Below are 14671 nucleotides of genomic sequence, written 5' to 3' on the forward strand. Positions count from 1 at the left end.
TATGTTTCAGTTTGAGTCTTTATCTTTCTTTTTCTTTGTTTTAAAAGTGAAATCACAAACTGCTTTCTGAAAAATGCAAATAAATGAGGCAAGGGAATAAAGCCGATGGGAACTGCTGAAGAGTTACAGTCACTTGTCCTGATTGCATTATGTTTTCATGTGTTTGGGTCAAATCTGCTGGACCCAGCTCTTCTGGGCTGGGTCTCGGTCCCATTTGCCAGCAGAGGATTCCAATAGCTCCTGGCTCCCAGCTACAGCTGCTGGGAAATGGATGGAGGAATGAGAGCTGTCTGTGTAAGCTATGGTTATCCTGAGTGTAAATACCCCCCTGCTATTTTACAGGCCTAGAATGTGGTAACTTCTGTGGGATCTCCAGACAGGAGTAAGGAAAGATGCCAGCGTTGGAGCTGGGGAGGCAGAGGGATCGCGTTGCTGTCCTGGGGTCACTCCTCACCACCGCTCTTGTTGTGGCTGTTGATAGTAAGTGAATGACTCTAACAGGATAAACCAACATCCCTCGAAGGAAAACCTTCTCCTTTCCTTGTTGCCTTTGCACCTTGAGAACACTGTAAATCTTTTTGTGATCAGAATCCCTCTTCTTTGCCTTTTTTGCCTTTCTGTGTAAAACAGACATGAAATTATTCCAGCTGAAAGAGGTGCAATGATTTATACAAACTGGGGAGAGGAAAGCATTTATCTGGAGTTTGTGACCAGCCTTTGAAAGTGCTGGATGAGGTATGGGGAGCAAACAGGATGCTGTGGGGTGATGCTCCTCCCTGTCCATACCAGCCCCAGCCGTCCCCAGTCACACACTGTGCTGCTCCCCTTTGTTTCTAGCTTTAGGGAGTTTTAAGGCCACCCAAGTGTCCTCATCTGGGCTTTCAGAGTAAATCAGAGCTGAACTCTTGTTGCTTTTCCTCCCAGCATCTTTCTGATGGAGTTTCTCTTGGTAGGTGCCTGCAATGCTCCACCACGATTCCCATCTGCAGAACTCAAAGAGCAATACAAAGGCATTACCACATTTGCCTATAATTCGGTGGTGCAATACGTCTGTCGTCCGGGTTACATGAGAGATGGCAGTGTCAGAGACACCCTAATTTGTGGAAGGCGCAATAAGTGGTATGGACCAGAGGAGATCTGTATACGTGAGTATATGTTGGGTTGACTTTCGATTTAGTTTTTTATGCATTGATGCCATCAGCTCATTTCATTGCAGTAGGACCCAAACTGGCCTCATGGGATGGTGGGAAGCGGGTGACCTGGAGTGAATCACCAATCATTCCACTGTGTCCTGGCAATGATGGCGAGAGCTGAACTCTGTTTGATTGCTGACCCAAAGGGAGCTCTGCTCAGGCCCTTTGTAATAGGTATTTCAAGCCTGCAGCAGGAGAATCCTTTAGCTGTGAAGCAACAGCCACCCTTGTCAAGGTCACTGCAGAGGCTGGCTGCAGGTCATGATGCAACTCTTTAACAGCATCACGATTCATGGAGTGATTTAGGGTTGGAGGGGAAATTGGGAGGTTTCTGCTCCATCCCCTTGCTCATTACTGAAGGAGGCTTCTGCTTTCCTGCTGCATTCTCCTGATTCTTCCAAAAACTGAAGTAAGAACAAACTCCATCCTGTTGTCCCCCAGCAAAGCAGTGCATCTACCCCGGAGAGCCAGACAACGGCAGACTCGTCCTGTCAGAGAAGTTCAGTTTTGGTTCAGCAGTGAACTTCACCTGCAACACTGGGTAAGCCAGGAGCACTCCGGCCACAAGTCCTCTTCTTCCACAGGGATTTTCCTGAAGGCTTTTCCCCCTGGATTAAAGTCTGTGCTCTCAGGAGCCTTATGAGTGCAGGGAATTGCAGACTGTGTGAAGTATCTTTTAAGCTTTCCTTTGAAAGCTTTAAGACTGAGTTTTCTTAATCTCCTGCTTTGAGGCAGTTCTCCCTTAACTCAGATTCAGCTTCCTGGCCCTTTCTGAACCGTTCCTAATCCGTTGTAATTACGACAGGAAGCCAAACCAGTAAGATGGGGATGTTACAGGTAATACAAAACTTAAGTTTGTTGAGTAATTCCCTCTCCCCTGTTTCACACAGGTACAGACTGGTTGGAAGTCCTCAAATTTGGTGTGTGGTTAAAAATGGGGCTGTTATGTGGGACAGAGATATTCCCATCTGTGAGGGTAAGCAGAGCTCCTGAACTGATCAACTGCTTGGATGTTATTGGTGATGGATAATGGTGTGGTTACATTGCTCTGCTGAGTGTTTCAGCAGTTCCAAGCATGGAAATGGGTTTTTGTTTGTATTTTTCTTCCTGTATCATCCTGTAGAATTATGTATCCATTGCCTGTGAGGGAGCTGCACATAGCACTGGTATATCCCAAACCCACCCAGTGCTCTGGGCAGAGCTCCATGGGCTGGTAGGCAGCTCCCTGAGACTTGCCCTGAGTCTCTGACCTTTTTGGTCCTTCACGTTTCAGCTTTATTGTACCAGATCTTTGGTTCTAAACAAACGTTGTTCTCTTTCCTTCTTCTCTCCCTCTACCATTCCCCTTTCCATACCCCAGCAATCCCATGTTCACCCCCTCCGGAAATAGCTAATGGAGAGCACAGCGGAGCCGGCAAAGAGCACTTTGAATATGGAGCATCTGTCACTTACACGTGCAACACTGTCAGAAGGGGACAGAAACCTTTCTCGCTGGTGGGAGATGCCTCTATTTTCTGTACAACCACAGATAACGTCAATGGTGTGTGGAGCAAGCCAGCCCCGAAGTGCAAAGGTGAGGGGAGCATGTGTTTGCAAGCACACTGGGGCACTGCAGCTGGACATAGCCACTTCCCACTGCCTCCTGCCCTGCTTGATAGAGCTGTTTTCTTCCTTTATGGAATCATCTCTTACAGATAAGACCCTCTGAGTTTGGCAGCAGCAGCAGCAATGAGGGTGTCCCATCGCAGGGACCACGAGTGCTCATGGTCAGCGAGTCAGCAGGGATGTGGGAATGGGGTTTTTATTAGCCTTTGAAGACCACACAGTACATCTCACCCACTGGCCTGTGTAAAACAGTGCAGAAACCTGTTGTGCTACATCCACCTGCCTTCCCATGGCCATTTTCAGCCTTTTGGTGAACCCACATTAAGCTATGAGAATGTTTTTAACCCCTTCATCTCCCCTCTGGAGCATAACTGCTGTGTGGTGGCTTCTCCCTGAGGCAGTGGTGAGCTGTGAGCAGCCGAGTGTGGAGAGCGGGCGGCTGCTGAGCGGGTACCGGTCCGAGTACACCTATGGGGACACTGTTGTGTTCGACTGCAACTTCCGCTACAGCCTGAACGGCAGCGACGCATCCACCTGTAGTGAGAATGGGCTCTGGGACCCACCACCACCACGCTGTCTGCTCAGTAAGTGTGGGGGAACAAGCCCTGCCCCTCCTCATCCAGTGCCTCCCTTCAGTGATGTCCTGTTCATCAGGGACTGTAGCGATTGGAGAAGGGGTAATGGTTTAAAATGGAAACAGGACCTTAAAGCTCCTCCAGCTCCAACCCCTGCCACAAGCAGGGACCCCTTCCACTGGAGCAGCTGCTCCAAGCCCCTGTGTCCAACCTGGCCTTGAGCACTGCCAGGGATGGGGCAGCCACAGCTTCTCTGGGCACCCTGTGCCAGCGCCTCAGCACCCTCACAGGGAACAGCTTCTGCCTAAGAGCTCAGCTCAGTCTCCCCTCGGGCAGGTTCAAGCCATTCCCCTTGGCCTGTCCCTATAGGCCCTTGTCAGAAGTCCCTTTCCAAAGGTATTAAGTGCATCTCAGAAGGAACAATGTGAGCCCATACCTTTACCCACATTCTCTCCTATGTTACATACCATCACGGACCTCACTGATTTATCCCTGGCAATGTCCCTAAATTGCTATTTCATTCTTAGGTAGCTGTGGTGACCCTCCAGATGTGCACAATGCTGCTAAAGCAAAACTTGCTGGCAATCTGTTTCCTGTGGGCACTGTCATTACCTATGAGTGCTGGGAGGGCCACCAGTTCAGCCCTGGGGAAGACACATGGCACATTACGTGTCTGCCAGATTTTACATGGACTAAAACCCCCAATTCTTGTGAAAGTAAGTGGATGTTCCTTTGGTTTACTTACCCTTGTGATGTGTGTGATACTGAATGTATAAACTGTGCTCTGCTGTTGTGCAGAACACAGGGTGAGGGGAAGAGAGAGGTGCTCTGGGTGTCCAGCGTGGTCTGTGCTGTGACACTTGCTCCTTTGATTTACTCCCCAGCTACAGGTTTCTTGGCTTTATTTACCAGCTATGCTTTCTAATCCCTGGAACCTGTGGGAAGAGGTCATGGAGGTGGGCTCCATCCACTAGACTCCCTTGCAAACATCCCAGGATTGCCCAGGGATGCTGTTGGGGCAGATGTAGTGTTGCGATGTGCCTTGGTCTTACAAAAGGCTCATCCTTCTGAGTCTGCTGTCAGCCAGATGGCTTTGCCACGGTTTCACACTTGATGTTTGGCATTCCTCAGGAATTCATTGCCCAGATCCAGTCATCAGGAATGGCAAGCACTTAGGTTTACAGGAAGGTCAAGAAGAGCATGTGTATGGAGACATACTGGAAGTTACGTGTAACGATGGCTATGCTTTCAAAGGTCATAGCCGTAACATTATGCTTCGGTGTACAAGTGATGGTACATGGGATCCAGCAGTACCAGAGTGCTTTCCAGGTAGGTAAAAGCTGGTGGAATCTGTTGTCTTGGTGACTGCTTGTTTCTGACTGCACAGGTCTGGGTCACTCTGTACAGCTGTAGTTATCTGCTGGTATTCACATGCAGCCTTAGGTGATGGCACTGGATTTTGCTCCACTGCCAGGTATCCCCGTATCCAGTTCTCCTGTGTTAACTTGGAAGAAATAGGCAGCAAAAGATCCACATGGATCATTGTATTGCCTGGGGATTGCCATAGAGAAAGCATGGAGGTTTGGCAAAGTCTGGGGATTTGGGATGCAAAGGGCTGGGGTTTGGTAGTGTTTAGATGCCTAAGAGGTTCCCAAGAAGCCCAGGAGACATTTACCCAGCTGGAAGGGGATGTGGTTTGTGCTCTGGACAGCAGCTGGGCTGGGCAGCTGACATGAGGCTTGGGAGCAGTTCTCCATGTGTTTTCCCTCTCCAAAGGAAAAGCAGCAGCATAAATAACTGCCCCTGCTGAGACTCTTCCCCTAGTGCCAGGGCACCAGAGCAATACCAGTGAGCTGCTGGAAGCAGCCTGAGCCTGAAAGCTCAGGAAAACTTGCCAGGAGGAAAGAGGTTGATGACATCCTTTATTTTCTGTTGGTTCTAGAACCTCGTTGCCCAAAGCCAGATACTGCCCATGGAAAAGAGGTTTATCAAACCAAAACAGACTACACAGTTGGGACCCGGCTGAGGTTGGAGTGTGATACAGGCTATGTGCTCAGGGGCCAGGACATGACTGAGTGCCAGGCTGATGCAACCTGGGCTCCCCCGTTACCCTTTTGTGATAAAGGTATGTGTAATGCAGTGCAGACAAGCAATCTTGTGCATCAATACTGGGAAACAGCAGCAGCAGGTGACCTGCCTTCAGCATCTGCTTCTGGGGAGCAATCATCATGGGCTGAAAGCACTGAGGGGTCCTCCTGCTGTGGATGATGTGGATTTGTCACACTCCAAACACAAACTCCTGTATTGATTTCCCAAAAGCAATTTTGGTTCTCAGCTGAGTGTAATGGTTGTTTGTGTGTTTCTTTTCTTAACCTTTCCCTTTATCCCACAGTGTGTGCCCCCCCTCCACAAATCTCCAACGGGCAGCACTCTGGCTTGGGAAAGGAGCAGTTTTCCTATGGCACTGAGGTGACCTACAGCTGCTCAGAGGGTCTGTCCCTCATTGGGGATGCCACCATCTACTGCACCTCTGATGATGGGGTGAACCTGGTGTGGAGCGGACCTGCCCCGGAGTGCAGGGGTGAGATGCTCTCCTATATGGGATCACACTGAAGCCAGGACCTGCCCTGGTCCAGGAGCTGCAAACCGAGTGCAGCTTAATGACTGTGCAGCTCCTGTGCAAAGCTCTTGGCACCACCGTAACACCAGGGACTGGTGGGGTCCCCGTGGGGGCTGCTGCAGGCAGCTGAGAGTCAGTCTTGGTGTTTGATATAGAACTGATGCAGAGAGCACCAGCAATTGTGGCTCTGCCCTACCTGACCTGGATCCCCACTGCGGAAGGGCAGAGCCAAACCCACCACTCTGCTCTCTTCCCGCAGTGGTCCGGTGCCCCAGGCCCGTGGTCGAGAGGGGCAGGATGAGCCCACAGAGATTCACGTTTCCCTATGGAGCAGTCGTGCACTTCTCCTGTGATGAAGGCTTTGCTCTGCGTGGCGATGCTGAGAGCCGGTGCCTGGCTGACAGCACCTGGCACCCTCCTCTGCCCTCCTGCCAGCCCGGTGGGTACCAGTCCCATTGGCACAGCCCAGGGGTGCTGCTCCTCTGATTCACCAGCAGCAGCTGGAACTTGCAGGGGGTTTTCTTCTCCCTCTCCTCCCACTACATCTCTTTTTTTGGCATGTGTTTTCCTTTCAGTTCAGTGTTTTCAGCCCTCGGGACAGGAGGACCTTGTGATTTACTCACTGAAGTTATGGTACAACGTGAATGAAACTCTGGTCTACTCCTGCAAGCGTGATGGCCGTCAAACCTCGAGTTCAGAAACTACCTGCTCAGCTAATGGCACTTGGGTACCACCACCCACCTGTGTAAGTATCATCCCAGTCTGGTTTGTGTTGGAAGGACCTTAAAGCTCATCCAGTTCCAACCCCTGCCATAGGCAGGGACACCTTCCATAGAGAAGGCTGAGCAAGCTCCTGCCCATCTGCCCAGGCTTTGTCTGTATCTTGCCCCATTTAGCACTGGTCCAGGTTCATGGATGTGGCTGGTTTGGGGCTGTGGTAGGAGGGGGATGCTCAGCCCTGGTCCCTGCAGCCATCTCACACCTTGTCTTTCTTCTGGTGCTTTTAAAGAAGAAGCGCGATACGTGTGAGAAGATCCTTCGAAACAGGGAAGCTTTCCAGTGTGGAGTTCCTCTGGCAGAGCTGAAAACTCTGCTGGAAGTCCAGAAACTGTACCTGGAGATCCAGAAGCTTGAAAAGGAGCTAAGAACCACAGCATATGGCTGACTGTCATCACCGGTACCATAAGAACTGTTCTCTTTGCATGAGGAGCAATCATTCTCACTGAGGGTTTCTTTATGACTTTGTGATTTGTGCTAATACTCAAGTAATCAGTCAAGGAACTTTGACTCTTGGGCCATGCAGGGAGTCAGAAAGTGCCCCCCTCTGTTAGACATCACTCTGCCAGGTTTCTGCATCACTTTATCCATTTAGTTATGTTTGCTATACTGACAAGGGCTCAGTTAGAAAGGAGCTGAAGGAAAAGTAAATCCCTGTGGGAGCCAAGCAGATGCTGTAGGGACATAGACATGGTCAGAGCCACCAACTCACACTCACAACCCCCTGCAACCCAGTCGAGCCTATTGCTCCTCCATTCATATATGCTGCATTCATTATTGTGAGCAAGCACTTACCTGCCTGATTAGCCATGACCTTCAGGGCAGGCCCAATGGAGGATGCCTCAAATCCAAGCAAAAATGCCAGGCTTCCTTCCCAAGCAGGACAGATGGATCCGAGGCCACAGAGGTACCACTTGCTGCATCTTTGTGTGTGCTCCAAGAGCAGCTGTGGGAAAGCAAAGTGTACAGAAATGGCTGAATCTTTTCTGCATCCTCCAGTAAAGGGGAAGCACTCTGTAAGCAGGCGTCTTGTGATCCGACCAGTGCTCCTTCACCACGAGATCATAATAAAACTGCAATGGCAATGACAGCTGTGTCTGGCTTTTAATAATTGTCTTATTTGTAGGAAAGGAAAGAGATGCTTCAATAATCATTGCTTGACTAGGCACAGAGAGGGCTGCCTTCCTCACCCCTGCCTACCATCAGGGTAAAGAGGCAAAGTGAATGTGTAGCAATGGCTTTAGAGCACCAGAAGGAAGCCAGAATGCTGCAAGGCTGTTCTAGCTGTAAAATAGCTTTATTCCTACTGTCCCCACCTTGGAAGAATCCCAGCCTGGTTTGTGTTAGAAGGGACCTTAAAGCTCCTCCAGCTCCAACCCCTGCCATGGGCAGGGACCCCTTCCACTGGAGCAGCTGCTCCAAGCCCTGTGTCCAACCTGGCCTTGAGCACTGCCAGGGATGGGGAAGAGCAGAAGCAGCAGCATCCCCTCTGCTGGCACATGGTGAGCCCAGGGAGGGCAGCCCTCGCCTGGGGCAGGTCAGAAGGGCTGGGGGGTGGCAGCGTCAGCTCCTCTGGCCTGTCCCCAACTTCCCACAGCCACTTCCCCTTCTCCAGTGCACTGCAGCAGCTCTCGGCTGGGAAGGGTCTCACCATGCTGCTCTCCTGCTGGCTGGGGCATCTCTTGGCAGCGCTGGTGCTTGTGCTGCAGCCGGCTGGGAGTCTCCGTGAGTGTTCCTCCTCTTGTTTGCTTTGCTTCTGAGGCTCAGCTTTGCTTACGGATCAGCTGTGTAGTGAGTGGGCTGGTAAAGCTCAGCAGGAGACCTTCCTCTGGCTGAAGTTGCTGCTATGCTCTGCCTGCGCCTGATGGTCTTGTAAGGATGATCTGAGGTCAGTGGTTGCTGCTAATTGCCCTTTTCTCCTCTTTAGCTGCTCCTCCAGACCCACCACCTTAAATTTCCAATGCTCTTCAAAAGCCTTAAACTGGGGTACGAATCTTCCCAGGACTGGTGTTTGTGTATGGCTGGCTTGGAGGCCATGAGCTCGTCCCTGGGGCAGTCCAGGGCCAGGTCTCTCCTTTGCCTTGAGCATCCATGCAGTAGGTGAGAAGTTGTTCCCAGGGTGGGAGATGCCCTTCCAGCCTGGAGCTCAAGGCCAAGGTGGTGGTAACATGGGGAAAGTCAGTTAGATAGGTAATACTTCTTAGTTTTTAATGGCAAAGGTTGTATTTGGCAGTCTGAGTAGTAGCAGGTTGATACCCAGGTTGATGCTTATGCCCTGAGGCAACCGAGAGACACACAGAAGGTAGCTGGTGAATTGTCACGCTACCCACAGGAGAAGTGCATGTTTGCTGACTAATGTCTCTAGGAAGGGGAATAACCCTGTTTCTGTCTCGAAGTTGACAGTTATAGGCCCTTTGAGACACTTGCCAGGATGCACAGCCCACGCCAGTGCCTCCCTGCAGAGCATCTGCTGCCCCCTCCTGCCAGCACCACCTTTACACCTTATTTATTGCTAGAGATTATTATCTCTTTCTACTTCATGATGCTTCTCAGCCCATTTTCCAAACCCGAACGTTGCCAGTGGTGTGCTGATACCCAAGCTGGGGCCTGGGGAGGGCACTTACGAGTAGAGACATGCTCTTTGTGTGGGTATTGGTACCAAAGGCAGCATCAGCAGTCCCGCCATGGACCAGTGCAAATGTGATGCTGGAAGCGGGCTGCCAGGGCTCTGAATCACCCACCCCAGCATGGAGGTGAGTTGTAGCTGTTAGAGCAAGTGCTGTCAGGAAAGGGCAGGAACAGCATTTGGTGGTGTGCAATGATAAAAATGCAGGTCCAAAGTCCTGTGGGTGATGGCTGCTTAAGCACACTTAGGAACCACTAATATCTGCCTCACTCACTGCATTTGTTAAACTGATTTGTCTTCTTTTACTTACCAGATGAAGGTGCACTGACATTGGTTGCTGCAGCTGTATTTAGTAAGAACACGCTGATGAGATCTTAGGCAGAAATTTGCCCTGTGGGGTGCTGAGGCGCTGGCACAGGGTGCCCAGAGAAGCTGTGGCTGCCCCATCCCTGGCAGTGCTCAAGGCCAGGTTGGACACAGGGGCTTGGAGCAGCTGCTCCAGTGGAAGGGGTCCCTGCCTCTGGCAGGGGTTGGAGCTGGAGGAGCTTTAAGGTCCCTTCAACCCAAGCTGTGCTGTGATTCTGTGATCCGCAGAGGCTCAATGCCCCATCCCGGGTATCACCCATGGACAGCTGGAACCTGCACAGAACTTCACCTCGGGCAGCACAGCCACGCTCACATGTGACCCCGGCTACGTGCCCCTGGCTGCCATCAGCACCGTGCGGTGCCTGCCCAGCGGCAGATGGTACCCACGGGTGCCCAGCTGCATCCCAGGTACACACAGATCCCTTTGCTCCTTACCTTGTGTCCCACGGGCCATCCCTGCTTGTCTTTCACTGGGAGCGTGTGCAGGAGGGGGCTGCACAGTGGTACCACATTGAGCTGCGCTGCCTGACCCTTGGTGGCAGGGTTCCTTTCTGCTCTTCCATCTCCCCTGGGTGCCATGGCAGGGCTGTTCTGCCTGCTGCAGGGTCACCCGATGAGATACAAAAGCATATGAGAATAAAGAGTCAGAGTCACATCCTCTGGTGAATTTGTCATCATTACATTTTGCTTTTCGGTTCAGCCACTCTACCCCACAGCAATGCTCATGGCTGCTGCTGTCCCTTGGCTTCTTTCTGTGGTTCCACCACTGCCCAAGGACAGACAGGGTTCCCCCATCAGCCTCATCCCCAGCTTTGAGGGTCAGTGTTGTCCCTTACTCTGGCACCAGGTCACTGTTCCTACCCTCCTGTCATTGACCACGCGGACCAAAACCCTCAGCGTGAGTTTCCAGTCGGGACAACTGTGACCTACTCCTGCAGACCTGGATATACTTTACTCCCTGGAGTATCTCCAGTAACCACTTGTCTTCAGAATTTCACATGGACCAGAATCCCAAAGCTTTGCCGGGGTAAGTACACCATTGCCTTTGCATCAATGTAATGATGTGGTCATAACATCATTTCCAAAACAGCCACGAGTGCTGTCATGCCATGAGAGCTTTATTGAGCAGATCTTTGGCTCTCACTGCTGATCAGCTTGTTGTTCAATGGGTAGCATGGCTGAGAAGGAATAGCTGCAACTCCCACTGATTATTTAGCTGTTCAAACAGTGATGCAGCTTGTAATGTATCATCCCTTCAGCACAATTTATAGCTAATTACAGGGCTTGGATCATTCTGCCTTCCAAGAGGAACGGTTGTTATCACATAATTGCCATCCCTGAGCATGCCAGGTCTGGTTAGAGATGTCTGTCAGCATTAACAGGCTGCCTGGCAAGTTCTTTAGGTCTGCAAGCCACTGCTATGGGAAAACACCTCCCTGTGAGGGTCTCCTGCTGTTCCCTCCTGACCCAATCCATAGAAACTCTTTCTGCTGCTGGTGTTCCTCAGAGGTGCAGTGTCCCAGCCCGGATATCCAACACGGGAGGGAAATCAGTCCTAGGAAGGATGAATACACCTTTGGGCAGCAAGTGGAACTTCAGTGTGAGCCTGGCTATGTGCTGAGGGGCAGCCAGAGGATCCAGTGCTGGTCTGATGGGACTTGGAGACCCCCTGTGCCATATTGCGACAAAGGTGAGCACCGACAGTGGGTGTTGACAACTGCATCTCTGCCAGGGTCAGGGCAGCAGTGAAGAATCATCTGAGTATTGCTTCTTGGAGAAGGGGTCCAAGTCACAGCATTAAATGGCTTTAGTGTTTTCTGTCTAAACTGGAATTAAGTATGTTGAGAATGGGACTTGCAGCCACTTCTCAGAGGGGCTCAAGAAGTTTATGATACCCACAGTTCCCTGACCCTGTTTATGAGCAGAATCATTCCTCATGGAAAAGAGGAAGGGTAAGGGAAGGCTGGCTGAAGGCTGGGACATGTGCTGTGCTGGGTTGGGTGGCAACTTGGGCCAGTCTGGGAACACTGGTGGAGCCAGTGCTGACGAGAAGTGAGGAGGACTTTGAGGAGAGCAATCCTAAGTATAAACATTGAGAACTGGCTTCTCCTGTTATTTTCCTGCTAAATGAAGGAAATCTTCATCTTCCCTTTCTTTATCCTCCCACAGTCTGTGGTCCCCCTCCAAAACTCACCAATGGGCAGCACACCAGCTTGAAAACTGAGCTGTTCCTCTATGGCTCAGAAGTGAAGTACAGATGTGTGGATGGTATGTCCCTCATTGGGCACGACTCCATCTACTGCACCTCTGATGATGGGGTGAGCTTGGCATGGAGCAAACCTGTCCCGGAGTGCAGGGGTGAGTCGTTTTTCTTGTATGGGACCAAACTGAAGCCAGGACCTGGGAGCAATATTAGCATTCAATGGGATTAAAAGCGAGCAGGGCTGCTGGGAGATCCTGCTTCCTTTGTAGGATTATTCACAGGCTTGACAGCTCTGGGCTGGCGATGATCCATGTGGAAATAGGAGACACTGGTTCTCCTACTTTCATGGTCATCAGATGGTCAGGAATTGTGGCTCTGAGTATAAAACTGATGCAGAGAGCACCAGGAATTGTGGCTCTGCCCTACCTGACCTGGATCCCCACTGTCCCTGCGGAAGGGCAGAGCCAAACCCACCTCTCTGCTCTCTTCCCGCAGTGGTCCGGTGCCCCAGGCCCGTGGTCGAGAGGGGCAGGATGAGCCCACAGAGATTCACGTTTCCCTATGGAGCAGTCGTGCACTTCTCCTGTGATGAAGGCTTTGCTCTGCGTGGCGATGCTGAGAGCCGGTGCCTGGCTGACAGCACCTGGCACCCTCCTCTGCCCTCCTGCCAGCCCGGTGGGTACCAGCAGGGTGCAGAGAGCTTGGGGTGCAGCATCCTGTGCCTGTCCTCAGGGTTTCCCTAGTGTCCTCCCCTCTGCAGAAGAAACAAACTTCCCAAGGCTGGTGCTTACCAGGCTGGTGTCTTCTGAATGGTCAAAGAAGGCTCTAAGGCAGGTCAGGAGCCTCCATCATTGTTGACTTTGTCTTCAGTGCACATCTGTACTGAGAGATGTCTGCAGACTCTTGCATGGGGATGGCCAAATTGAGACAGAAAACAACCAATGTGTTCTGATCATCTCCCTCCTCTCTTGAAGAGCCTGGGGAAGTAACTTGGCTTTAACATTTGGTTTCCATGGCTCCACAGATTGAAGCCCACTTGGTCTGCCTCAGGCATCACAAACTTTGTGGGGTCTTTTTCTATCTACATAACAGTGAGCCTCTTGCTGAGCTGCCTTCTGCTGTGGGTTTTCCTTTCAGTTCTGTGTCCACAACCACACGTGGCCAATGGAAGGCTGAATAGCACTTTGGATGGTAAAAAGTGGTTCCAAACAAATGAGACTGTTACATTTGAATGCTTCCAGGGATACCACCTTTCAGACATGTCTTTGACAGCCACATGCTTGCCTGATGGCAACTGGACACCATTGCCCAAGTGTGTAAGTACCATGGTCTGGATGGCTATTGCTTGATATCTAATATGAAAAATAACTGCTTGAGCTTCTTTAAAGCTTTGAAGCTTTTGCTTGATGGTACCAGTGAGGAATGGGGTCTGTGTTGAGGCAAGTGGGACAGTTCAGCCTCGAGCTGAGGAGCAGGTGGCTCCCATCTGCTGCAGTGCAGTTTTACATCCTTTTTCCCTGGGTTTTGTTTGTTCTGCTTTACTTTCTAACAGCAGAAGGATGGTGATGCTGATGTATGCGAAGAGGTTCATTACGTTAAAGCAGCCTTCGAATGCGGTGTGCCTATAGCAGAAGTGAAAACTCTGCTGGAAATACAAAAGCTGTTGCTGGAGATTAAAAAACTAAATGTGGAACTAGAAAACCTGAACAAGTGAGTCCAAAAAGGCCCTGTAAGGATCCCCTTTCGTTCCATGAACACGCAGTTTGCTTAGCCAAGGTATCTATAAGATTATCAGCAACCTTATGGTTTGTGCTTGCATGCCTATAGCCAGACAAGTAACAAGCAGTGCATGGGAGGTTGCTTTTGCTGCGCTAGACGCTAGAGCCCAGAAGGGTTTTTGCTCTTTTCCTTAAACCTGACAAGTCTGTTTTGCTATGTAACAAGTGGTTGTGTCACATTTTATATTAGGCAGTGTAGTAAGAAAGTAAATGGAGCTCTGATTCACTGCTAATCCAGTCAAGAGGAGGGGAACTGAAGTCCACAGAAGTAAACTTCCAGCTGAGATTGGCTCTCTTTGGAGGTGTTTGTGCACATACTCCTCACCCTCTGCCTGTGCTGAGCTCACCCTCTCACAGCATCAGCATACTCTTGCTATCTAGAAATAGCAGTGAAGTGAGTGTTGAACTACGTAATTTCCTGTTAATCTAGTTCATGATTTCTGTTCATCTAGTTAAGGGTGACTACACAGAAGTGCTTTTGTAGAGGCTTCTATTTGCTTATCCCTGGATTTAAGAGCAACAGGTTTATGGTCCAGCACTGGAGTCACATACTTGTGTTGGAGCCTTGTTCAGCATCCCTATTTCTGGCAAGGAAATGATGAGAATAGATATTGTAACTTTAGGTGTAGAGAATCAGGACTCAAAGCTTGTTCTTATTACTCAATAAATGATGATTTACAGTTTGTGTGGCCCTGTGATGCAGTAACTGCTCCTTCCCTGCGGGTTGCAATAAAGCTGGAGGTGTCACTATGGTGTCTCGTGATCTGGCTGGCTGATTTCCAGCATGGTCCAAGGGCTCTTCTGATCAAGACTGTAATTCATCTCCTGCTCAAGCGGTTTACAGTGGGATATCACTGCCAGATTCATGCTTTATTAGAGCTGCTTTAAATGTGACTAGAGCCAAACCACAACACCCAGGGAAGAGATG

At 50.5% G+C, this 14671-nt stretch overlaps 2 protein-coding genes across 2 annotated transcripts; both read left to right on the forward strand.

The window, feature by feature from the left end:
- The first annotated feature begins 730 nt into the window (after positions 1 to 730).
- Positions 731 to 7825, forward strand: LOC101870369 (C4b-binding protein alpha chain-like). The gene is made up of 13 exons (XM_034069867.1): positions 731 to 735; positions 925 to 1145; positions 1635 to 1734; positions 2084 to 2169; positions 2554 to 2766; positions 3200 to 3382; positions 3901 to 4089; positions 4505 to 4702; positions 5316 to 5498; positions 5766 to 5954; positions 6253 to 6432; positions 6569 to 6738; positions 7003 to 7825. Exons 1-13 carry the CDS (start codon positions 731 to 733, stop codon positions 7156 to 7158), a joined length of 2073 nt encoding a protein of 690 aa, XP_033925758.1. The 3' UTR covers positions 7159 to 7825.
- Positions 7826 to 9983: 2158 nt separating this feature from the next.
- Positions 9984 to 14426, forward strand: LOC101870203 (complement receptor type 2-like; the record flags this gene model as incomplete). The annotated part of the gene is made up of 7 exons (XM_034069729.1): positions 9984 to 10170; positions 10610 to 10789; positions 11270 to 11452; positions 11932 to 12120; positions 12461 to 12640; positions 13103 to 13281; positions 13518 to 14426. Coding segments are annotated over 7 exons (1260 nt in total), but the record flags the coding sequence as incomplete, so codon positions are not given.
- Positions 14427 to 14671: the final 245 nt, after the last annotated feature.

Source organism: Melopsittacus undulatus, chromosome 16 (assembly GCF_012275295.1).
Source record: "Melopsittacus undulatus isolate bMelUnd1 chromosome 16, bMelUnd1.mat.Z, whole genome shotgun sequence".
Lineage (NCBI taxonomy): Eukaryota > Metazoa > Chordata > Aves > Psittaciformes > Psittaculidae > Melopsittacus > Melopsittacus undulatus.